At 40.1% G+C, this 26,267-nt stretch overlaps 1 protein-coding gene across 4 annotated transcripts in view; it reads left to right on the plus strand.

Annotated features, from left to right (window-relative positions):
* The window catches only part of GALNT11 (polypeptide N-acetylgalactosaminyltransferase 11), an 82,168-nt gene that overhangs the window by 42,015 nt on the left and 13,886 nt on the right, over window positions 1–26,267 (plus strand). For 3 of the 4 annotated variants that reach the window (XM_023225363.2, XM_023225366.1, XM_023225364.2), the window contains exons 2-6: window positions 11,354–11,686; window positions 18,223–18,346; window positions 20,564–20,730; window positions 22,701–22,826; window positions 25,478–25,727. In XM_023225363.2, the coding sequence (XP_023081131.1) occupies window positions 11,392–11,686; window positions 18,223–18,346; window positions 20,564–20,730; window positions 22,701–22,826; window positions 25,478–25,727 (962 nt within the window). In that variant the 5' untranslated portion in view covers window positions 11,354–11,391. The remainder of the gene's footprint in view (window positions 1–11,353; window positions 11,687–18,222; window positions 18,347–20,563; window positions 20,731–22,700; window positions 22,827–25,477; window positions 25,728–26,267) is intronic. The other variant, XM_023225368.3, reaches the window with a different exon arrangement.

Genomic DNA, 26,267 nt, shown 5'->3' on the forward strand with positions numbered 1-26,267 from the left:
AACTGCAGGGAACCTCTAGGATCTGAGGGTGGCCTCCAGCCGACAGCTGTTACAAAGCCAGGGCCCGTCAGTCCTGAGCCACAAGGAATTGAATTCTTACAACTTGAGTGAGTTCAGAGCAAATTCTTCCCCAGTTAAGCCTCTAGGAGAGAACACAGCTTGGCTGACACCTTGTTTGTAGCCTCGGGGACCCTCAGTAGAGGGTCCAGCTGAGCTGTACTCATTCTTGACCCACAGAAATAGCAAGATAATAAGTGTGTGTTGTTTTAAGCCATTAAGTTTGTACTAATTACATAGCAATAGAAAACCAATATTGAGATATTACTCTTTTGTCTGTGATACCAATGATAAGTATTTTTTCTAGTTTGTCACTTGTCTTTTTGCTATTCTTTTTATGTCTTTTAGTATCCAGAGTTTTTTGTCTTTATGTAATCCAGTTTCTTTTCCTGTATTCTGATCTTTTTTAGTCCTAGCTAGAAAAATTTTGGCCAATCCCAGATAATAGAGGAATTTACTCATATTCTCTTCTAGTACTTGTATGGAGTCATGTTTTATAATTAAATATCCAATTTTCTTGATAAATGATGAGAGGAGTAGACTCTATTGTTCTTCCATATGGCTGAACAGTTGGTCTGACATCATTTAGTTGAAAGTCATTCATTTCCTCTCAGGTTTGTGATGTTGTTTTTATTTATGCTAAGCTTATACTGAATTTGTTTATAGCAAACTTATACTAGATTTCTAAATTTCCAAATGTAATTGGGTCTTTTTTCTCTTCTTTTCCCATTGGTTTGTCTGTGCATGGGCCCTGCTGTGCTGTTGAATAGAGAAGCCCTGGAGTTCGCTTGCTCTGCAGTGAGGCTCACATCCCACTAGTTCTTTTTCCAAAGTTTACCTGTCTATTCCCTGCTTATTTATTCTTTTCCAAATGAACTTTATAATTAACTTGTCTAGCTCCAGAAAAAAACCCTGATAATATATTTAACATGATTGTGTAGCACTTACAAGTTAACTTAGGGAGAACTGACGTATTTATTAGGATTTTGTGTCTTTTTGTCCAAGAATATGGCATGTACATCTTTCCATTAGTTCAAGTCTTCCTTTGGGACCTTTTGGAGTTTCTCATTGTTTTCCTTATAAATGTTTTAGACATTTATTGTTAAATTTGTGCTTAATATTTTAAGATGTTTGTCTTGATATTCATAAATGAGATTTTTTGTGGGGGAGGTTCAGTCTTTGTCAGGTTTTTGAAATCAATGTTCATTTCATAAAACAAATTGGGAAGCTTTCCTTTAAAAAAATATTTGGCTTAAGTAGCAGTAGGATTTCCTCTGACACTCTTCTCTGTGCCTGGTGGTTTGTTTTGTTGTATTTTGGTTTTTTTTTTTTTTTTTTTTTGGAGTTTTTGTTTTGGGGAACTCTTTTACGACTTTCTTTGGGACTGGGGTCAATTTTAATAAGTCGTGTTTTCTTTAAAAGTTACTCTCTTCTAGCTAGGTGTAGTGATGCACACCTGTAATCCCAGCTGTTCAGGAGGCTGAGAGGAGGATAACTTGAGCCTGGAGTGTGGAGTTTGAGTCTAGCCCGGGCAGCAGAGGGAGACCCTGTCTCTTAAAAAAAAAAAAAAGAAAAGAAAAAAAGAAAAATTTACATTTTCAAGTTGATTTTGTTAGAACTATACAAAATCACCTCTTTTTAAAATTTCCTCTCACAGTGTTTTCCAATTTATTGTTAAGAAATCATGGACTGGCCGGGCGCGGTGGCTCAAGCCTGTAATCCCAGCACTTTGGGAGGCCGAGACGGGTGGATCACGAGGTCAGGAGATCGAGACCATCCTGGCTAACACGGTGAAACCCCGTCTCTACTAAAAATACAAAAAAAAAACTAGCCGGGCGAGGTGGCGGGCGCCTGTAGTCCCAGCTACTCGGGAGGCTGAGGCAGGAGAATGGTGGGAACCTGGGAGGCGGAGCTTGCAGTGAGCTGAGATCGCGCCACTGCACTCCAGCCCGGGCGACAGAGCGAGACTCTGTCTCAAAAAAAAAAAAAAAAAAAGAAATCATGGACTAAGAGGAAGACTTGGTACTTTTGCTGGCGTGTTGAGTAGTTTGTTTCATAATGAAACTGTTTAAACTGGTTAGCTGTGTTTCTTGCCTCTCCTTCTTCACAATAAACACTCATTTCCTAGGATGTGGTCTGCTCACATATTATACTCTTCTCTAAGATTTCACATTGCACAGAATGTAAACAATGTCCTTTAACCTTTTCTGGAACAGAAATACACTTCAAAAATTATACAAACAAGTATGTATTAATTGTTAATACTAAGCACTGTGCTAAGCATATGAGTCTGAAAAGATGGAAATGACCCCTGTCCTCAGGGGGCTCGTTTTTGGTAAGTACAGCAGTGCTTACCCTACAGGCAAATTGTCTGTTGGGATATCTTGGGTTCACATATCTGTAAAGGATGATTCTGCTGTCATTACTTGTCCCCCTCCAAAATCAGTGTTGAGCATCTCATTTTCCAGCCATGACATTTCATCTTTCTGGTTCCCTCTGTCTAGTAATAACTCCAGCAATTATTTAGCCACACCAGGACCTCTAATCCATTGACCTATCCACATTTTTCATCTTGCCTTATACTTCCACATCCTTATATCTCTGTTTCCTTGGCTTAAATCTGTGATTTGTCATAATCATCCCACTGTATATACCTTGCCCCATTCCTGTACTGTTGTACCTCCCTGGCAAAAACCCACCTCTCAGCTTATAAGGCACCTATCCCTGAGCAGCTACCAGACCATGACTGAAGAAAAACGTAAAACCATAGTGACTTGTCTCAATTTAATAAATTCACGTTCACAACTGGTTAGCCTTTTATTCATTTAACTTTGAAGAACGTATTAGTTGATGTCTAACTGCTGAAGTTTTGGCCCTGTTAACTATTCAAGTTTATGATTGAAAGAATTTGTCACTAGTTGTTTTGCCTTAAGTAACCTGAGATACTTGCTTTGACTGTCCTTTCAAAGGCTTTCAGACTTGGATATTAAAGGCATGGTAATTGCCTTTAGAAGGGATAGAAAACAGTATGAAACAAAAGGATTTTGTTGTGTAGATACTAGATTCATTATTCATTCATTATTAGTTTAGATTTTGATTTTAGCTTTTGATTTTTGTTTGGATGTTTTTAGTTTCTTAAGCAGGTGAGAAATTTATTGAATAATAGACATCTGATTTCTTTGCATTTCCTTCATATTTGGGTGTTGGCTTCTTTTTTTTATTTTTGGAGACAGTCTTGTTCTGTTGCCCAGGTTAGAGTGCAATGGCATGATCTTGACTCACTGCAACCTCTGCCTCCCGGGTTCAAGCGATGCTGAAAATCCTCAGCATCCAGAGTAGCTGGGATTGCAGGCGTGTGCCACCACACCCAACTAGTTTTTGTTTTTGTTTTTGTTTTTGTTTTGAGACAGAGTCTCGCTCTGTTGCCCAGCTGGAGTGCGGTGGTGCAACCTCGCCTCACTGCAACCTCTGACTCCCTGGTTCAAGCAATTCTCCTGCCTCAGCCTCCTGAGTAGCTGGGATTAGAGGCACGTGCCACCACGCCCAGCTAATTTTTGTATTTTTAGTAGAGACAGGGTTTCACCATGTTGGCCAGAATGATTTCAATCTCCTGACCTTGTGATCTGCCCGCCTCGGTCTCCCAAAGTGCTAGGATTACAGATGTGAGCCACCACACCTGGCCCAGTTTTTGTATTTTTTTTAGTAGAGACAGAGTTTTACCAAAGTTGGCCAGGCTGGTCTTGAACTCCAGATCTCAGGCAATCCACCCACCTTAGCCTCCCAAAGTTCTGGGGTTACAGGTGAGAGCCACCGCGCCCTGCCCTAACTTCTCGACCTATCTGAAAACAGATAGTGCCTTTGTTGCTTCTGAACACCATTATGCTTAATTGTATAAAAGAAATGATGGGATTTTATAAATGTGGATGTTTTTAAATTTAGTATTACGATTTACTTTGTAAAAAATACTCTCTAAAGAATTACAATATGGTTTGGGAAAAAGAATAACATCTGCCTGATAGAGTTGTTGAGAGTTAATATATTTTACAGCTTAGGAAACCAAGGAATCATGATGTTGAGCTGTTGCGGATCGGATGAGCTGGGTGGTTATTCCATGAAGAATCTGGACAGAGTTGCCCTAATCGTGTTAATGAGGTCTTTGAGCAGAAAGCGTTTTCATTTTGCCCTTAGGTGCTGGCAGGTAGCCAAGAGGGAACCTAAGGAAAGTAGTTTCCCGGGTTTTTTTTGTTTGTTTGTTGTTGTCAGTGAATTCCGTAAGATTAGTCTGCCTGTTTTTATCACAAAGACCATTATTTAAGTTTTGAAATTGGACAATAAATTCCTGCGTTGTTTCTTGTACCTTTTCCAAAAATAAACATGACTGTTGTTCTGAGCTAGTTTTTATACTATTGTTGAATAAGATGGTCATGATCTCTATGCATAGTATTAAGGTATTGCTTAGCCCAAACAAGATAGTAACAGATTTGTTTAGGAATTTGCAAGCATGACCATATTACAGTAATTTTTTCATTTATTAACAAATATTTTTTCACTTATTAACAAATATTTATTAAATTGTTGCTATATTCTATGCATTATTATAACCTCCAGGGATAGACAAAAGCTGTTCCCCTATTGGAGCTTACTTTCTGGTATGGGAGAGATAAACAGTAAATAATAAACTCAGTGAATAAGTAATTATGTATATGTAAGAAGGTGATAAATTCCATGGAATAAGGAAGACCAGTTTAATGTTTAGTGACTGGGTTGAAGTTTTAAATAGGGTAATCTTGGTAGGGCCTTATTGAGAAGGTGATATTTGAGCAAAGATTCAATGGCAGTGAAAGAAGCCATCATGAAATCACCTGGGAGGAAGAGTGTTCTAGACTGAGTGAAGAGCCAGTGCATAGTCCGTAATGGAATATAATTGAAATGTTTGACCCACAAGGAGACGTGTGTCTAGGACAAAATGAATGCAGAGAGAAGGTAGTGGGAGAAGTGCTCAGAGAGATAATGCCAGATTATGTAGGGACTTGTAGGTCTTTGTAGGGAACAGATGGGTGGTCATGTCTACCATTGATATTATATGTTAAGTCTAGATCTAATGACAAAAAATTAATATCTGTTCAGTTTCTACCATATTCATCCTATAGATACTTTTCAGCATTTTCTGTGGGCTATTCATTGTGCTAAGAGAAGGGAAAACATTAAACAAGAAAACAAACAGCAAAAGCAAGTCACAGTCCTTGTGGAGACTGTCTTGGTTCAGTGCAAAGGGTGGTGTTTTGTGTGTCAGCCATTGTATCTGACACTTTACATATTTTACCTTGTGTAATTCTGAGTATTTCATTTCATTCTGATTATCCAGTAAGATGGACAATGTCGTTAACTTGGAATACAGTTGATGAAAATGAGGCTAAGAAAATCTGCTAGTTTTTCCAAAGTTGCATGACTGATATATGGCAGAATGGGATTAGAATTCAGTCTTGTCTTTTCATTATACCCAAATCTGGCTGTGCATCAGAGTTAACTTGGAGGCTTGTTGAAGCTAAAGATTCCTTAACCTAACCTCTGGGAATTCCCATTTAGCATAGCTGGCGTGGAGCCCTGGGAATCTGTAGTTTTAATAAATACTCCAAGGATTTCTGTATTTTGAAACTACCGCCCTCCGTTATTATATTTATGGTAGCGTGATACAAGTGATTATGGGAACCTTTGTCTTCTATTTTTAAAGAAAATGGTTTTGTTGTTTCATTGTTTAGTATCATGTTACAAGATTTTTAGAGATGCTCTTTGTCAGGCAAGGATTTCCCTATTTTTCCTAGTTTGTTAAGAATTGAGTGTTGAATTGTAATAAACTCTTTATCTCCATTGATCAAACCATGTGTTTTTTTTTCTTTTAATTTATGGAGGTGGTAGATTATGGTTTTTCAAATATTGGGCCAACTTTGAGTACCTGAAGTAAATACAACTTATTCATGGTATATTCAGTTTTTAAAAACATGGTTGGTTTCAGGGCTTTTTTTTTTTTTTTTTTTTTTTTTTTAAAGATTTCTGTAATCTCTCTGAGATTGTCTTTAATATTCTTTCCTTAAACTGCTCTTATTTTGATATCAGGGTGGTAACAGCCTCAGAAAGGGACATGGAGAATCTTTCCTCATTTTCTGTCCTCTGAAGGCCATTGCATCTACCTAAAATCATCCGTTCCTTAGATACTTGGTAGAACTCACTTTTAAAATCACCTAGAAATGTTTTTATGATAGTTTAACATTCACAGGGACTATAGGGCATCCAGGTTCCTGATTTTCCAGAGCTGGTGTTGTGCATTTATGTTTTTCTAGGAATTTGATCATTTCACCTGAATTTGTAAACAGTACTCCTATTTTAAATGTGTCTGTATTTACGCCTGTTTCTCATTGTTGTCTTATTTGTGCATTTTTCTTGATATGTTTTGCCAGTGTTTGTGTAACTGCCCGATGGGTTCTTCCTGCCCACTCCACAGAGAAAATCATACCCTGAGACAATAGCATTGCAGGCAAGAAAGAACTTCATTCACGTGAAGCTGGCCCAGGCAGGAGAACTGGGCTTATCACTCACGTCCATTTTCCTAAAGGCTCAGGGTTTTTATGGACAGTTTGGTGGGCAGGGAGCTAGAGAATGGGTGTGGCTGATTGGTTGGGGATGAAATCATAGAGGGGTGGAAAACAGTCTTTGTGCACTGAGTTCACCTCTGGGACCAGTTGAGTCATGAGTCACAAACCTGGGTAGGATCCGTATGAAAGATATCTCAAAAAAACAATCCAGGTTTGCTATATGTAAAATGTCCGTTCCCTGGTGCCATAAAGAAATAGCACTCGAATATAAATTTAATTCTCTTAGCAAAGCAGTCTTTATTTTCTGCAGAAAGGGTGCTCATCGCAGATGCAATAACGGCGAGAGCACATTCGAACAAAGGAAGTAATTTTTATCCCTTATGCTGTTCCTGCTACTGTGTCCTGTCTCCATTGGCTGGAGCCGGACCGCACAATCTAAATTAAAACCTGATTGGCTAACAGTTTAAAACTTTTCTAAATAGGTAAAAGTAATGGAAAGACAAAGGAAAAGAGGAAGTTGCTTGTGCCAAATAGGGAAGGGGCATAGGCTGCGAGCTGGAACGTGCTATGAGCATGTCCAGCACAAATATTTTGGTTAAGGTACAAGGACATAGAATGTACTGTGTACCTATGAGCATGTTTCACAGCTACGTAGAATAGGGCTTAACAAAGAGTTATTAGCATAAAGAGGCTTAAAGGAAGTTAGTCTTTAAAAGAAACTATTATTTCTAACACGATTTACTCTTTAACAAGAAGGGAAACTTTGAAGAGGAACTTTTTACTTTCTACAGGTTCTACAATAATGATATTATCTATAGGAACAATCGAGGAAGTCATGAATTTTGCGACGTCTGGCCACATGACTCCCGAGCAGTAAGGGATTATAGAAACTACACCTACATTTCAGTGGAGTTTAGGCCCTTCCAGTTCCCATTATCATATTCTTGCTTACAAAGGTGGTTTTCAGTCCCTGATCAAGGAAAGGGGCTAGTTACAGGGAGGGGCTGTTCTCATCCTTGCTCCTAAGTTAACCTGGAAACCATATTTCTCCTAAAGTTAGCTTGGCATACACCCAGGAGTGACCAGGGACAGTTTGGAGGTCAGAAGCAAGATGAGGTCAGCTATGTCGGATTTCTTTTACTGTCATAATTTTGCAAAGGCAGTTTTATTTTGTTAATTTTACTGATCTTTTAAAGAACCAGCATTTGGCTTCTGTTGTCTTATCTTCATTTTCTATTAATTCCTGATAATGTTTTTATTATTATTTTATGTTCCTTGGGTTTATTCAGTTATATTTTTCTTAATTCATAGTTTGTGGTCATATGTTCTAATATAGGCATCAAAAGCTATAAATTTAGCCATATCCTATGGGTTTTTAAAAAGTTGTATTTTCACTCCTTAGTTCTGTAGAAATCTCTGTAGTGTTCATTTGCACATTTTGTAACGTTTCTAGTTACTTTGTTACCATTGGTTTTTGGTGGACTTGTCTTGGTCACAGCATGTGGCTCCTTGACCACACCTCAAGAGCCTTTGCTCTTACTCCACCCTCCCCCATATAGCTCTTCCCCACATAGCTGCAGTACTCACTATTTAGTTTACGTCTTGACACAAGTATCACGTTTTCAGGGAGGCCTTCCCTCTCCATCTTCCTGAAGCTTCACACACCTTCTCCTTTTTGCTCTTCCTTGCTTTATTTTCTCTCCTCAGAACTTACCACTTTCTAATATGTTATTTAACACAGTGTTCCCAGCTGGATAGAGAAGGAAGTAAAGCCATTATGGGGTGTATAGCTGGAGACAGAAATGAATTAAATCGTAAGGAAAGTGGGGAGGGCTGAGTGCCTGGACTTTGCCTGTCATGAGACTGAAGACATAGGGGTAAGATGCAGCTGAGGAGTCAGTGTTGTGGTTGGAGAGGAAGATTTTTTTTTTTTTTTTCATATGGAGTCTCACTCTGTCACCCAAGCTGGAATGCAATGGTGCGATCTCGGCTCACTGCAACCTCTGCCTCCCTGGTTCAAGCAATTTTCTCCTGTCTCAGCCACCCAAGTAGCTGGGATTACAAGCGCCCGCCACCACGCCCAGCTAATTTTTTGTATTTTTAGTAGAGACAGGGTTTCACCATGTTGGCCAGGCTGGTCTCCAACTCGCGACCTCAGGTCCTAGGCCTCCCAAAGTCCTAGAATTATAGGTGTGAGCCACCGCACCCAGCCGGAGAGGGAGGTTTTAACTTAAAAGTGAAGAGGTCATCACATCCGTCCTGGATGATGATGAAATTGAGGGTAGGCCAAAGTTCCTTATGTGGAATTTAGGTAAAGGTGACAGCAGGAACACTAACCAAGACATTTGGAGGCAGGTTGGACATGGTCCAACATGATAGTGGGAATCAGGCTAAAGAAAATGTGAGAAACCACATCAGTGTCCATCTTTCATAGCTGCTAATGGAGCAGCCCTTGCTTTCTTCAGGGTCTGTTTTGGGTGGTTCCCTTTTGTGAGGGCCAAGCAGCCCATGGTGGAAGTGGGAAGGCCGGGAGTGGTTTGAGGAAAACAACCTGTAAGTGTGAATCTTGCTGTGTGGTGAAGAAGGGGTTGGCTCCCTAGGTGCCTAGTTCCTCATGGATTCAGAGCATCCTGTCCAGTTACAGTCTTTAACTTTAGGATCTCATGGCCTTTGGAAGAAGCAGTGCTTTCTTGTTGTTTGTTTACTTGCTCTTTGTCTAACCCTAAGCAAACATTTTAGGGAGTTATAATGTCTGTTTCACCTAAATGTCACTGCTCTGTACATTTTTGTTGCAATATTTTTGTTGCATGTTGCATTTTTTTTTTTTTTTGTCTTTTCCTTTGCTCTCATGGGCTTCCTTACTTAGAGAACGTTTTCTTCTACTTCAGGTGTTTGTGTTTTTCTGTTTATGTCTTTAGTTTTAAAAGTGCCTGCAGCTAACATAGCAGTGCTTTCATTGGCGCCTGATTTTCCTTTGTACTATTGTCATTTCCAGCCTTGCCTCTGGTATTACTGTTGGTGGGAGTTTTTGTTTGGTTGGGTTTTTGTTTTGTTTTGGTATGTTACTGTTGTTTTGTTTTTTTACTTTTTAATTGACTTGTAATGGAATACTTAATAGTTCTTGGTTGGCAGACAGTTAAGAAACAGAACTGTTTACCATCTTCTAGGCTCATGGCATAACCTTGTACAAGAGAACCTGATTTTTCCAGTGGTGCTTTACTGATGCCGATTTGCTTTGTCCTGATCTTTTGGGGATAATACCATTTTTAAGATTATTTTATGCTGTAGAAATAAGTAACTTAAAAGCAGTATTTCTGTGCAGTTTTCTTATGTATCTACATTGCTTATATGGTTTCTCTGCCATAAGTCTATTTAGTGAGATGATTTTGTATGTGCATTGGGCTCCTTAGAAAGAATTCCTTAGGAAATTGTATTAGCTTCCATGAAGATCAGATATCAGAAAGTTTAGGAAAAATAAGTGGCCTGTAATCCCAGCACTTTGGGAGGCCAAGGCAGGCAGCTCACCTGAGGTCAGGAGTTTGAGACCAGCCTGGCCTACGTGGTGAAACCCCATCTCTACTAAAAATACAAAAATTAGCCAGGCGTGGTGGCACACACTTGTAATCCCAGCTACTTGGGAAGCTGAGGCAGGAGAATTGCTTGAATCCGGGAGGCAGAGGTTGCAGTGAACCAAGATCCCGCCACTTTACTGCAGCCTGGGTGACAGAGTAAGACTCTGTCTTAAAAAAACAAAACAAAACAACAACAACAAAAAAAAACACTAAGGAAAAATTGCTGTTCGGTGCCACATTTAGTTCTTCTTGCCTTGTTTTATAGGTGAGGGAACATAATTACTTGAACTCTTTATTTGAAAATAACTTAGATCTAGAGTGGACACTAGGGCAGGCATAACCTTTGATTGGAAAGTAGAACTATTTTTTTTAAGTTGCTTATATTTATTTTTATTGTTTTGAGACAGAGTCTTGCTCTGTTGCCCAGGCCAGAGTACAGTGGTGTAATCTTGGCTCACCACAACCTCCGCCTCCCGGGTTCAAGAGATTCTCCAGCCTCAGCCGCCCAAGTAGCTGGGATTACAGGCACCTGCCACCACCCCCAGCTAATTTTTATATTTTTAGTAGATACAAGGTTGGCCAGGCTAGTCTTGAACTTCTGACCTCAAATGATCCGCCCACCTCAGCCTCCCAAAGTGCTGGGATTACAACCGTGAGCCACTGTGCCTGGCCAGAGTTGCTTAGAGTTGCTTATTTATAATAACAGATTTTAAGATCGTTGGATTAAAAAAAGAATCTTGCAGTTGTATAGTTGGAAGGGACTTTAGTTGTCCTGTTATGATACATGTGGTACTTGTTATTTTCCTTGTGAAAAGTTATAACCTGATGAGAAAAATTACCCAACTGAAAGCAGTCCAGAACAAAGGTGAAGAAGTATCCATTAACATGGGCAAATGAATAAATCAGCTATTTCACTGCCATTGGTTCTCTGAGCATTAACCCACGGGCCTGAGGTTTTCATTGTTGAACCCTTTTTAAAAACTCAGTACTATCCATATATCTTCTTGTATTTCAGTCTCCGTTAACTGTATGCATAGTGGTCCTCCTTGTTGGTTTGGAAAACAATGATTCTGTATTTGGTGGATGATTTAAAAGTGTGCTGAAGTGTCTAACATATTTATTCTTCTTTTTTAGGAAATTGAAAATGGCCCTTCAGCTATGCTAGGTCTATAATGGGAAGTGTCACAGTTCGGTATTTCTGTTATGGGTGCCTTTTTACATCTGCGACCTGGACAGTTTTGCTTTTTGTTTATTTTAACTTCAGTGAAGTGACTCAGCCACTTAAGAATGTGCCCGTCAAGGGGTCTGGGCCCCACGGACCATCTCCAAAAAAATTCTATCCTCGTTTCACTCGAGGCCCAAGTCGACTACTCGAGCCACAGTTCAAAGCAAACAAAATCGATGATGTGATAGACAGTCATGTTGAAGATCCAGAAGAAGGCCACTTGAAATTCTCTTTTGAATTAGGTAAGTATATGATGTTTACCAGCAGCCATATCAATGTATTTAATCAATGGAAGTTTGATTAATTAGATTAATTAGGAGATTAGAAATGCTGCATCATTTTTTCCCACACTGATTTATTTTGTTTGTGAACTAGCTGAAGTTCTGTGGTTTCTGCGAGGGGTGTCAGTGGGGATTTATATTCTAATTTATCCAGTTCTGACTTCAGTATTTTATGAGGAAACAAACAAGGTCCAGTGAAGAAAAACAAAAAAAGAAAAGAAAAATTAAAACGCTAGAAAGAAAATGGAACCTATGGGAGAAGGGGTTTGTTTTTTGTTTGTTTTTTTAAGAGATGGGGTCTCACCATATTGCCCAGGCTGTCCTCGAATTCTTGGGCTCAACTGTCCTCCCGCCTCAACCTTGAGAGTAGCTGGGACTAGAGGCATGCACCACTGTGCCCAGCTCTGGAGGAAGGTTTCAATTGCTAGGATTGTTAATAAGGGAAAGAAAGGGTTGAAAGTTTCCTTGACTGTATTTAACTTATTTTTAAGGGTACATTTAATTACTACAGAACATAAAGTACTGAGTTTAAAAATAAGCTGGGGTTATTTACATCTAATATGATTTTCACTTAACAAGAATTACTAAGGTGCCAGAAAAAATAGTAGTTTATTAAATCTTAGTATAAAATAGAAAGCTCTTTTTCCTCTTAAAAAATTATATTCTCTTCAACTTGGATGCAAGACTCTATTGTCTATGCCTTTGAATACTGCAATTTTAGTGTGTTGATTTTGACAAATTTTATTTTAAGAGATAAATGAGCAATTTTTGTTATCGTTAAAACTTAAAGAACTTGGATCTTGTCACAAAGACATCAAATAATAGGTAATTTAAGAGTAAAATAAAAGATATTTGAGAGATTGAGAGAACCTTAGAATGTGAAAGAAATGTTAAAATAGAGTTTTCACTTCGTCATAGTTTCAAAGAAATAAAATCAGTTCTTAGGACTTAATGATTTTCTAATAAAGGAAGTCAAAAGTATGTAAAATTTTATGAGGAAACAAGCTAATATCTACTTCAGTTTTCAGTTAAAATATTTTTAAATAGAGATGTGATCTCGCCAACTTCAATTTTCTTTTTTTTTTTTTGAGACAGAGTCTCGCTCTGTGGCCCAGGCTGGAGTGCAGTGGCCGGATCTCAGCTCACTGCAAGCTCCGCCTCCCGGGTTCACGCCATTCTCCTGCCTCAGCCTCCGGAGTAGCTGGGACTACAGGCGCCCGCCACCGTGCCCGGCTAATTTTTTGTATTTTTAGTAGAGACGGGGTTTCACTGTGGTCTCGATCTCCTGACCTTGTGATCCGCCCGCCTCGGCCTCCCAAAGTGCTGGGATTACAGGCGTGAGCCACCGCGCCCGGCAACTTCAATTTTCATAAAGTATAATTTTCATAAATCTTTTTCAAATAGCCAGTGGACATTTTTAAAGCATTAATGGGAAAATATCTAGCTCTTTTATTTATTTATAGTTACATTGGTAAAGTTTTTATCAAGAAGTAATACTGGGTTTACCATTTTGAATAGATTCTGTATTTGCTTTTGAAAGAAGTAGTGAGAGAATTGTAGATATTTGAATAACAAACTCCAGCTGCCTAACTGAAAAACTAAATTCCTTAAAGACTATCCTAAAGAATCCACAAAAAAAAACCTATTAGAGGTAATAAATGAATTTGGCAGTTGCAGGTACTAGATCAACAGGCAAAAACCAGTTGCATTTCTATACTGTAGCAATGAGTGGCCTGAAAATGCAGTTAAGAGATCAATTTCATTTACAATAGCATCAACAGTAATAAAACACTTAGGAATAAATTTAGCCAAAGAGCTGCAAGATTTGTATGCTGAAAACTGTAAAACATTGCTGAAAGAAATCAAAGAAAACCTACATTAATGGAAAGATATTCCAGGTTCATAGAATGGAATGCTAAATACTGTTAAGATGTAGATATCACCCAAAGCAATGTATAGATTCAGTGCAATCCCTATTAAAATGTCAGTGGTCTTTGTTGTAAAGAGGGGAAAAGGTTATCCTGAAATTAATATGGAATTACAAGAGTCTCTGAATAGCCAAAACAGTCTGGAAAAATAACAAAAGTTGTAAGACTCAGACTTTCCAACTTTAAAAATAAATTGGACTACATCAAAGATAAAAAACTTCTGTACATCAAATAACACATCAAGAATGTGAAAAAAGGGCTGGGTACAGTGGCTCACGCCTGTAATCCCAGCACTTTGGGAGGCTGAGGTGGGTGGATCACCTGAGGTCAGGAGTTTGTGACCAGCCTGACCAACATGGTGAAACCCTATCTCTGTAAAATACAGAATCAGCTGGGCGTGGTGGCAGGTGCCTGTAATCCCAGCTACTCGGAAGGCTGAGGCAAGAGAATAGCTTGAACCCAGGAGGTGGAGGTTGCAGTGAGTCAAGATCGTGCCATTGTACTCTAGCCCGGGCGACAGAGCAAGACTCTGTCTCAGGAAAAAAAAAAAAAAGTGAAAAAAGACAACCCACAGAATGGGAAAAAATATTTGTAAATCATATTTCTAATAAGGGTTCAGTATCCAGAATATATAAAGAATGCTTGTTTGTAATTTTATTTCATTTTGAGACAGAGTCTTGCTCTGTAACCTGCGCTGGACGGCAGTGGCGCAGTCACGGCTCACTGCAGCCTCAACCTCCTTGGCTCAAGTGATCCTCCTGCCTCAGCCTCTCAAGTAGCTGGGGCTACAGGGGTGTACCACTGTGCTCAGCTAATATTTGTATATTTTGTAGAGACAGGGTTTCACCATGTTGCCCAAGTTGGTCTCGAACTCCTGTGCTCAAGCCATTCGCCTGCCTTGGCCTCCCAAGGTGCTGAGACTATAGGCATGAACCACTGTGCCTGGTCTAAACAATTCTTAAAACTCAATTATAGAAAGACAAACGGCTCAATTTTAAAATGGGCAAAGGATTTGATAGACATTTCTCCAAAGAAGGTATAGAAATGGCCAAGAAGCAGATGAAAAGATGCTTAGTATAATTAGTGGTTACAGAAATGAAAATCAAAACAACAAGATAACCATCTGACACCCACTGGGAGGGCTATAATAATAAATTTAAAAAGGAGAGTAACAGGCGACAGTGAGGATGTGGAGAAACTGGAGCCCTCAGACGTTGCTGGTGGGAATGAAAAATAGTGTAGCCGCTGTAGACAGTTTGGCAGTTCCTCCACAAGTTAAACGTAGAATTTCACATGACCCAGCAGTACCACTCCAGGGTTTGTACTTGAAAGAATTACCAACAGGTGCTCAAAAACTTGTACTCAGTGTTCATAGCAGTACTATTCTCAGTAAACAGAAGGTGACAACATGTTATCCAAATATCCATCAACTGATGAAGGGATAAACTAAGTGTGGTCTGTCCGTACCATGGAATATTATTCAGACAGAGAAAGGAATGACATTGTGATACATACTACAACATGCATGAACCTTGAAAACATTATGCTAGTGAAAGAAGCCAGACACAAAAGGTCACATGTTGTAGGGTTCCCTTTATGTGAAATGTCTAGAATAGGCAGGTCCATGGAGACAGAAGGCAAATCAGTGGCTGCCAGAGACTGGGGAACAGGAAGAATGGGAATAACTGTTTTAATGTGTATAGGGTTTTCTTCTTTGTTGCTGAAAATATTCTGCAGCTAGATAATCGTGCTGGTTGTACAGCATTGAGAATGTACTAAATGTCTCTAATGGTATGTTTTATGTTATGTGCATAATTATCACAGTTAAATGAAAAATCCAAAATTTCTTATGTAAAATACATTTAATATAGAAGGAATTAGTATAAATAATATAGCAGTAGTTAAAAGTATGCAGATTTCTGAGTAGAGAATTAATGGACAAGCAGGGAAAGGAACCTATGAAAAGGTACATTTGAGAAAGATTATTGGCCAGGCGTGGTGGCTCACACCTGTTATCCCTGCACTTTGGGAGGCTGAGGCTGGTAGATTGCTTGAGTTCAGAAGTTTAAGACCAGCCTAGGTGGTATCTACCGAAAGTTTAAAATTTAGCTGAGTATGGGGGCACATGGCTGTAGTCCCAGCTACTTATGAGGATTGTTTGGGCCCAGGAGGCAGTGGCTGCAGTGAGCCGAGATTGCACCACTGCACTCCAACCTGGGAGACAGAGCAAGACCCTGTCTTGAAAAAAAAGAAAATCAACAATAAATTTAAAATTAAAAACATTTTCTCATTTGATCTGAAATTAATTATAAAATTAATCGAAAAGGGTCCTCTGGCATGTTAATTGAGGTTTGGCTACAATTTTATTTGAGCAGGGGAGTAAGAAAAGTAAGCTAAAACAATCTTTTCATATGGCATCTTTTCATCAAGAGACCTATAATAGAACATGATTCTTTCAGTATTCAGCATGAGGTCACCCTCTGATACTTGTTGAATTAAGGAGTATTTATTGAGACTCTTCTTTGTGCAAGGCTCTGCTCTGGGTGCTAGGTATCAAGCAATTTTAATTTTATTTATTTTATGTTTTGGTCATCACCAAAGTGTCTTCTCTTCTGGAGTTTCTCTCCTTGTATAAAATGCTAGTGGAGGTTTGTTTTGTGTTTAAAAAGGATGAACTGCAGTTGAAACAGTTTCAGAGAGAAGGCATATTAAGATATAATGTTTCTCAAAGTGGATTTAGGGACATTAGTTGGGTTCAAATAAATTGGGGGAACACTGCATTCTATTTTTTTTTTTTGAGACAAAGTTTTGCTTTTGTCACCCAAGTTGGCATGATCTTGGCTTCCTGCGGTCTCCGTCTCCCAGGTTCAAGCGATTCTCCTGCCTCTGCCTCCCAAGTAGCTGGGTTACAAGCGTGTGCCACCACGCCTGGCTAATTTTTGTATTTTTAGTAGAGAAGGGGTTTCACCATGTTGGTCAGGCTGATGTTGAACTGCTGACCTCCCATGATCCACCCACCTCGGCCTCTCAAAGTGCTGGGATTACAGGCATGAGCCGCCATGCCTGGCCGGAAACACTGCATTCTATATCTCATCCCTTTACATCTAGATATTCATAAAACATGCACCGTATTAAAGGAACAGAGTTCTACTATTTTAAAACAATGGACTTTTATTTATTTTATTTATTTCGAGACAAAGCCTTGCTCTGTTACCCAGGCTGGAGTGCAGTGGTGCGATCTTGGCTCACTGCAACCTCTGCCTCCTGGGTTTAGGAGATTCTCCTGCCTCAGCCTCCTGAGTAGCTGGGACTACAGGAATGCACCACGACTCCTGGCTAGTTTTTGTTTTTGTTTTTGTATTTTTAGTAGAGATGGGGTTTCGCCATGTTGGCCAGACTGGTCTTGAACTCCTGACCTCAAGCCATCTGCCCGCCTTGACTTCCCATAGTGCTGGAATTACAGGCATAAGCAACCACACCCTGCCTAATATTATAGTGACTTTGATTAGGCCTGTGGAGGAATTCCCTGACAATTAAACCAGAAACTGTGAAGGTTTTTTTTTTTTTTTTTTTAATTTAAAAGACAGGATCTCACTCTGTCATCCAGGCTGGAGTACAGTGGCACAACTGTGGCTCACTGCAGCCTTGATGTCCTGGGCTCAAGCAATCTTCCTGCCTCAGCCTCCTGAGTAGCCAAGTCATGGAGACTACAGGTGTGAGCCACCATGCCTGGCTAATTTTTTTTTTGTAGTAGAGACAAGGTCTTGCTGTGTTGCCCAGGCTGGGCTCAAGTAATCCTCTTGCCTTGGCCTCCCAAAGTGCTGGGATCACAGGCGTGAGCCATTGTGTCTGACCTGGGAAACTTTTTATAAAAAAGCTTATCAATTGCCTTTTTCTGCAGAGAGACTCCTATAAAAACTTGGATGTAAGTGAGGCCTGTTGAGGGCCATTGGGGTTCTAAAATCTATTGCTTTAATGGAAAATTATAAAAAATTTTTTCCTTGTTGCAGGTAAATTTTTCTCTTGAATATAATAAACTATTAAGATTATGGCTTGTGGCCGGGCGTGGTGTCTCACGCCTATCATCCCAGCACTTTGGGAGGCTGAGGCGGGCAGATCATGAGGTCAGGAGATCCAGACCGTCCTGGCCAACATGGTGAAACCCCGTCTCTACTAAAAATACAAAAATTAGCTGGGCGTGATGGCCAGCGCCTGTAGTCCCAGCTACTTGGGAGGCTGAGGCAGGAGAATCGCTTGAACCAGAGAGTTGGAGGTTGCAGTGAGCCTAGATTGTGCCACCGCGCTCCAGCCTGACAACAGAGGGAGACTCCGTCTCAAAAAAAAAAAAAGAAAAAAAGATTATGGCTTGTGAGCAGATGGTGTTTATGGTTAAGACACACTTGCTTTACCTAAACTGACAAGAATTTGATTTCAACCTGGAGATAACCTAAGTTTGAGAAAAGAGAGATTATAATAGGACAAAGTCAGCATTTTCTTAAGATCGTAATATCATTAACAGTAACTGGTGATACTTTCTAGATTTAATTCGCTCACTTCACTCTTTTGCAGGTATGATTTTTAATGAACGCGATCAGGAGTTGAGAGACTTGGGCTATCAGAAACATGCTTTTAATATGCTTATCAGTAACCGCTTGGGCTACCACAGAGATGTGCCAGACACAAGGAATGCAGCGTATGTGCCTTATCGGATTTGCAAATACATTTTAACAACACGATGTTTTTAGTGTCTGTGTAAGAGGTCACGAGGATGGTGTTCCTATTTCCCAGTGTAGCCTTTTATTCAGCATACTAGGAAACTTGAGACAGATTTCCACTTGTGTTATATGTGAAGCCACATGGTCTGAGATGTACCAACAGAGTCCTAGAGCTTGCTGTGTCTCCTTTAACATTTCAGATCACCTGGGGAAGGAGAGTAGGGTGCTAATTAAATAACCTGAGTATAAGTTTGTTCTAAGGTGCTAATTAAATAACCTGAGTATAAGTTTGTTCTAAATGTTTATTGATTGGATTCGTGGCAAACAGGAATTAAAATCAGTGAAGAATTTTACTTCTCATTTCACTTTTCTGTTTCATTATTTTTGTTCCATCAAAGGCTTTTCATGCATGTGGTCAGTCATTCGACAGACAGACATTTGTTGAGCACCTTCTGTTTGCTACATGCCATCTTGAGCCCTGGAAGAAACAAACAAATGTAGTAGTTTCTGAGTTCTCAGGGCTCAGAGTCTAGCAGGAGAGGCAAATAAGTCAACAAGTCCTGGCGGTAACACATAAGTAAGGGCTGTGATAGGGTTTGGGGAAATGGGGGCATAGTACTGGAGTGGTCCCTGCAGAAAGGTGACAAGGCTGGAAGGAGGCAGGGCTCAGATGCTGGAGGGGTCGTGTGTGTCCTGGGAAATAATTCAGGTTCTGGATTGTGTTCTCTAAGTTCATGGCTTTTTTTTTTTGAGATGGAGTCTCACTCTGTGGCTCAGGCTGGAGTGTGGTGTCGTGATCTTGGCTCACTGCAACCTCCACCTCCCAGGTTCAAGTGATTCTCCTGCCTCAGCCTCCTGAGTAGCTAGGACTACAGGCGCACACCACCACGCCTGATTAATTTTTGTAGTTTTAGTAGAGATAGGGTTTCACCATGTTGGCCAGGCTGGTCTCGAACTACCGACCTCATGATCCGCCCACCTCGGCCTCCCAAAGTGCTGGGATTACAGGCGTGAGCCATTGCGTCTGGCCAGTTCATGGCTTTTTGATGTTGCTTAAAGCTCCTTACCCTTTTTTTCCAAATAGTTGCTTAGAATGATTTGTTACATGGAAGCTCTTCTGTTATCTTGGTATATCATAATTTATTCAAATCTTTTTTATTATTGGGCAAAAAAATTTCAAATATAAAGTTTTATATTTGTTTCCTTTTGAAACCTCATTGAGGAAAAGCTGGGTGTCAGCTTATGAGTGCTGCATGAAACACTTGCCGTGATTTTGGTAAAAAGAACTTACATTTTTATGTAACCTCTCTTCCAAAAAAAGAAAAAAAACCCTGAAGTTTAAAAAATGTTTATCCGGCTGGATGCGGTGGCTCACGCCTGTCATCCCAGCACTTTGGGAGGGTGAGGTAGGTGGATCACGAGGTCAGGAGATTGAGACCATCCTGGCCAACATGGTGAAACTCTGTCTCTACTAAAAATACAAAAATTAGCTGGGCATGGTGGCTCACGCCTGTAATCCCAGCTACTCAGGAGGTTGAGACGGGAGAATCGCTTGAACCCGGGAGTCGGAGGGTGCAGTGAGTCGAGATTGCACCACAGCACTCCAACCTAGCGACAGAGCGAAACGCCATCTCAAAAAAAGAAAAAGTTTATCCAAAAGTAAACAAGATAACAGGTATAGGAGGGAGACATTACTAACAAAATGTAAACTCTTGAAGAAGAAACTGTACTGTTTTTGTAAATGCTTTTAAAAAAAAATTGTTGTTCCCATAATGTTAGAAAGAGGCTGAACAGGCTGGGCATGGTGGTTCACTCCTGTAATCCCAGCACTTTGGGAGGCTGAGGCGGGCAGATCAGCTGAGGTAGGGAGTTTGAGACCAGCTTGACCAACATGGAGAAACTCCGTCTACTAAAAATACAAAATTAGCCGGGCGTGGTGGGGCATGCCTGAAATCCCAGCTACTCGGGAGGCTGAGGCAGGAGAATCGCTTGAACCTGGGAGGTGGAGGATGCGGTGAGCCGAGATAGTGCCATTGTACTACAGCCTGGGCAACAAGAGGGAGACTCTGTCTCACAAAAAAAAAAAAAAAAAGGGAAGAGGGTGAACAAGGGGACAGTAAATCTGTAGGTGAATAATAATCTAAACCACTTGCGCCTTTTAAAATGTCAGAATTTCTTCATCTTTATCTTTACAGATGTAAAGAAAAGTTCTACCCACCTGACCTGCCAGCTGCTAGTGTTGTTATCTGTTTCTATAATGAAGCGTTTTCTGCCTTGCTTCGGACAGTGCACAGTGTCATAGACCGCACGCCAGCACACCTGCTTCATGAGATCATCCTTGTGGATGATGATAGTGACTTTGGTAAGGAATGCTGTAACTGGTAACATTGGATGCAGGCTGTCGGTCACTACAGCACTGACAAACATTAACACAGCTGAACTTTCCAGTACGTGGTAGGTAGGGATCCTACGCATGCAGTCACAGCTGGGCTGACTACAAATAAGTTTGAAGAAATCCGTTATCTTTGTAACCTGCTTATAAACTATGCTAACCAAATCTGGCCCTTGAAATTTTGCCCGTGGCTTACTTTAAAAAACACACCTCTTTTTATTTGAAATAACTGTAGATTCACAGGAAGTTACAAAGACAGTCTGTGTGCCCTTCACCCAGTTTCTCCATCATAAAATTCCCCTGTCAGAACCAGGAATCCACATTGGTACAGTGTGTGTGAGGTCCAGGGTTTTTCTGTCAACAGGTGGACTCCCACAACCCTCACTGCAGTGATACAGAACTGTTTCCTCACCTGGAGGGCCCTCGTGTTGCCTCTTTCTAGTCACACCTCCTGCTTTCCTCTACTCTTCCCCGGTCCCTGAAACCACGACTCTCTGATTTTGTTTCCATCTCTGATTTTGTTATTTCAAGAATGTCATATAAATGGAATCACACAATATGTGACCTTTTGAGATGGACTTTTTTCACTTGGCATGATGCCTTGGCTTATGCCTCTCTATTAAGTCTCTTACACTGATTGTCCCCAGATAAAAGTGGATTACATTCTGATAGCTCCTCAACCATCTCTGAATGCCAGTATTTTATGGTTCACTACATACTCTATATTCTATACGCCTTTCTTTAATTCGACATAGACTCTTGCTAAGAATGGCTTTGTGTACCCAAACAGGATAGAAGGCTTTTTATTACACTGCTCATTCAGCTCTCAGTGACCTTGCAAGAAAGGCTGGAAGCCCATTTTATAGAGGGAGAAGTATAAAAATTAAGTAATTTGCTCAGGACCCCATAGCTGTTAAGTAGTAGAGTGGAAGTGAGACCTGTAGTCTGCATAGCTCCAAGCCTTCTGCTCTTTTCATGACAGCAGCCTGCAGAAACACAGTGGTGTAGGTGTATGCCAGTGACTTTTTCACGCACTCAGGCATTTCTTAAGTGCCACTTGTATCAACATCAGAGTTGGTATATCAGTATACTTAAATATAGATGGTAAAGAAATGGACAGAGACTCATGGGAGCAAAATTCTCAAACCTTGGCTAAAAACAAACAAACAGAAAACCTAACTGAGTCTGGACCAAGTAGAAGATTGGTTAATACTGATTTCTAGAATTTACGGCAGTTTTTTTTTTTTTTAAGTCAACTTGTATTTTGGTTTTCACTTTGTGGCTATTTTACCTAAAAGGAAAAATTCATAATTTGGGGTGGTTTGTATACTAACTATGGAAAGAATTACTGCTTATTATCTTACACGATCTTTCAAGTTATTATGAAATATACAGGTGAATGACATAGAATTCCTTAAAAAATATTTAACAACCTTAGAAGAAAGATGCTGAATTAATAAAACAACATATTCAATGCTGTTCTTGTTATTCTTGGTAGGGGCAGTAGAAGTTTCTTAAATACTTTGAAATTGACTAAGACTTAATAAATTCCTTTGTAATAAAAGGCATTTATATCTCATTTTCTTTGTTTTCAATGTGATTTATATACAGTCAGCTGAGCATTTATGCACTCGAAATACTCATTCCAAACATTGTTTATGCAAAGTATTATGCTTGATTCTATGGAGATACAAATAAGTCTATAACTAAAGTAAGTATTCCTCTTGGCTAATATTCCAGCTCTTACCCTTCATTTCTTTCCTTCCTTTTTCTTCCTACAGGATAAGCTACAATACTCATTTAAAATAATATTCTGTATTTTGTTTTATTGATAGTTTGTTGTGAATTTTAGCAAGTACTAGATACAACTTTAGAATAGCTGTAAAGTGTCTTTATATATGTCTCATACAGCTTGAATAATTGTGGGACTCTATTTTCAGATGATTTGAAAGGAGAACTAGATGAATATGTCCAAAAATACCTCCCTGGAAAAATTAAAATCATAAGAAATACAAAGCGTGAGGGATTGATTCGAGGAAGAATGATTGGCGCGGCCCATGCCACAGGTATCACTTGTTAGCTTTGCCCTACTGGTGTTGGAAGACAAGGGCTCGAGCCTCAGCACCTGTCCTGATTCTGCAAAGTCTATGAAAAGTGGTGCTTCAAATGGACATTGCCAGCAGGAGAGATGAGGCTTGTTCTGTTTGGGAAAGGCCTGTTCATAACTCCAAGCCTGCTTGCTACCCCAAAGCACGTAGTGGACGTAGTGCAGGGGGCTGAACTCTCAAATCCTCAGTGTCTATTTTCATAGCGATGCTTTTTTGATAGCTATTGCCCCTCAAATAGATTTTATATCTTGTTCACTTATATAAGCAGAAAAGCCCAGACCAAAATGTAACTGAACTTTTATGTTTTTAAATACAAAATTTAAAATGTATGAACCCAAACTGTTGAATTATGCTTTTAATTCTTAGTGCAGAGTGCATCCCTCTGGAGCTACACATCATTACTTTAATTGGTAAACAGATGTAAGACTGACTTACGTAACTATAAAAGGCATTTTCTTTAAAATTCCCTCTTAATTCTTCTGATTCCATCAAGGAGAAAGTCTCCATTGTTACTGGTATATCTTTAAAACCTTTCCATCATACACTGATCTCCCCCTTTAAAAAGAAATAACATCTCAATTTCAGTCTTCTGTAGAAAATATATCTGGTTAGTCTTCAATTACATTATAGATTCTGTTGTATTTCGTTTTATGGTTACCTATGTGTAATTGGTCTCCCTGAGTTTCATTTATGATTGTAATTTAAAATAAATTTAAAATAAATTTAAAACAAATGAATCTGTTTAAAAATGTTAGGTGTATGATATTGCAGGTAGTGCATGGACATGGCAAAAAAATTTTGAAAGTCATTTGAGAATGACGGAACTTGGTGGGGACATTCCCTAGCAGTGACAGCGTCTACTGCAGTCCTTCCTGTATTCCACGCTCTTCTAGATTACCTGCCACTGGGTTCGTGGTGGTCGGCACTGCGCACCGCCGCTCCCCCTGTGGAGCCACTGGCTGTGCTGGGCTGAACTAGGACTTCACTTCTAGAATCTGTCTTCTCTTCTTTCTCTTAAGCCCACAGTGACCTGAAGCAATTAACAAAAAAAGAGAAGCAGCTCCTCTACATCCCGTCTGCAGTGGATGCAGACTGAATTCAAGGCTTGTGAGACTATTTTTTCTAGGTTTCTAGTCATGTAAAGATTTACTGAATTGACTATGTGGACTTACTCAAGGCAAAGCAACAGAGTGAAAATTATGGGGTATTTTCAGTATTAAGCCACTCAAAACATGGTTCCATTAGAATGCATGTTTACTGTGAATTGACTGTTTTTAGATAGCAATAGTTATATAGGTTTTTTTCCCTTTATGATCTCTTCAGGTCCTCATTCAGATATAGTTTAGGATCTGTCAGAAGCAAGTCAGTTTGCGCGGAAGTCATTGTTTCAGGTTCACTGTGACCAGGTGTAGTCTTCATTTAGTTAAATTGGTGTTAATTGGAAAAAGTAACACTTTTGGAATAAGAAAAGCTCTGAATCCATTTTCTCCTCGAAGCAATCGTGATGGAATTGATCCCACCTCACCCCCACTGATGTGCATGTGGGAGGTCAGTGACGGGGAGAGCTGCCTGCTGCCTGCGTTCCCACACCTTCAGACTGTTTACAGACACTGATCTGCGGGACTGATTCACGGGCATCATTGAAAACTGAGATACTGCTTTTATCACTAGTTGAAGTTGGATAAATAACATCTGGTGTTTTAAGTAGTTCATGTAAAGTCTTGATACATTTCACGAGTGCACTTTTAGAAAAACAACAATGCGACCTGATGATGAGATTCTAAGTTTCTCAACTGCTCAGAAGAACCATGGAGCTCTTAAATTTGAAATTATATGTAAAAAAAAAAAAAAAAAAAAAATCCTCAGTTCTGCTCACATTTATCAAGGGGAGCTTAAAGTGCAGGATAAAATGTTGATGATTTATATTTTGCTAGCTAGAAGAAAGGTGTATCCCATTGGCAGATGAGAGCCACTGAAGCCAAGAGGGTGGGGGGCAGTAGAAAGGAAAGGTGGGAGATGGAAGAAACAGAAATGAGCAAGAGACATCCCCGACAGCGCCCCCGGCTGCACCTCCCTCTCTTCGGGAGAACTGCTGTGTGGCAGCAGCCAGCCATGGTTACAGTGCATTTCCTCGTCACCAGTGAGAAGGCAGCTGTGTTCTCTGTACTCTGTTTACTGAGGCAAAGAGATGTATTATAAGTGTGTGCTAAATTTCGAAATATTTTGATTAAAATAATTGTAAGAAAAATATCGACACAACTGGGCACTGTCATGGCACCAAAACATCTTGAAATACTCAATATCTGGCCTTCCAGAGGGTTGAGTTGTTCCTGAAGAGAGTGAATTGCCTGTCCGTTTTCTCAAGAGGCGCACCTGTGATTTGTATGGGTCCCTCAACTACAGCAGAACACTGCTCGCAGCGTTACTGGCTGAGGGACGTCCTTGCTGACCAGCAGCAGTGAAGTGTGGTGCAGCAGTTAAGCCATCTGGGGCTGGCAGGGTGGCAGTCGTGTTTCATGCTGTGTCACTGCATCATCCCATTGGACGGGTGGCTGTGCCTAAATTGAGTGTTGCAACACTCTCCTGAGCCTCTGTGGTTTCCTCCCTAGGAGAAGTCCTTGTGTTCCTGGACAGCCACTGTGAAGTGAATATGATGTGGCTGCAGCCCTTGCTGGCCGCCATCCGTGAGGACCGGCATACCGTGGTGTGCCCAGTGATCGACATCATCAGCGCCGACACGCTGGCCTACAGCTCGTCCCCTGTCGTCCGCGGAGGTTTCAACTGGGGGCTGCACTTCAAATGGGATCTTGTCCCCCTTTCTGAGCTAGGAGGAGCGGAGGGAGCCACTGCACCAATAAAGTAAGATCGCTCCTTTGAAAAATTCCTACCAGTGCTTCCTTAAAAGAGAAAAAAAATGATATTAAAGATAATTCCTCCTTTGTAAGGAGCAAAAGTGTTGACTTAATTTGTACATTAAAAAATTCTTGAGTATGTATTGAATTGTACGCAGTCTGCCAAGTCCTAAGGAAAGATTTCTGAGTAAGATACCATATGTCCCCTCAAGGACTTAGAGCCTTGCGAGAAAGGCAGACAGACCACGCCACCATTGCAGAGGAAGCCCTGGGAAGGCCCCATGTGGTGTTTGCTCTTGGTATGTCAAACACCGTGGTGTATTTACTGTTCACTAACTTACCTTCAGTTGTTTGGTAACCTGAGTGATGCTGTGAAAAACATTAATACGTAAGCCTTTGCTTTCATTAGGATTTTGAAGTTGTATTCCTGCTAGTATAATTATTAAAGTCATAGTATAGGAATTATTTTATGTTCTTATCTGTGTTTCATCTTCTGTAATATAAATCTGCTTTTCTTTCTTATTTTTGTTTTCTTTAAAAATTTCTT

Source organism: Piliocolobus tephrosceles, chromosome 8 (genome assembly GCF_002776525.5).
Source record: "Piliocolobus tephrosceles isolate RC106 chromosome 8, ASM277652v3, whole genome shotgun sequence".
In the NCBI taxonomy this organism is placed as follows: Eukaryota; Metazoa; Chordata; class Mammalia; order Primates; family Cercopithecidae; genus Piliocolobus; species Piliocolobus tephrosceles.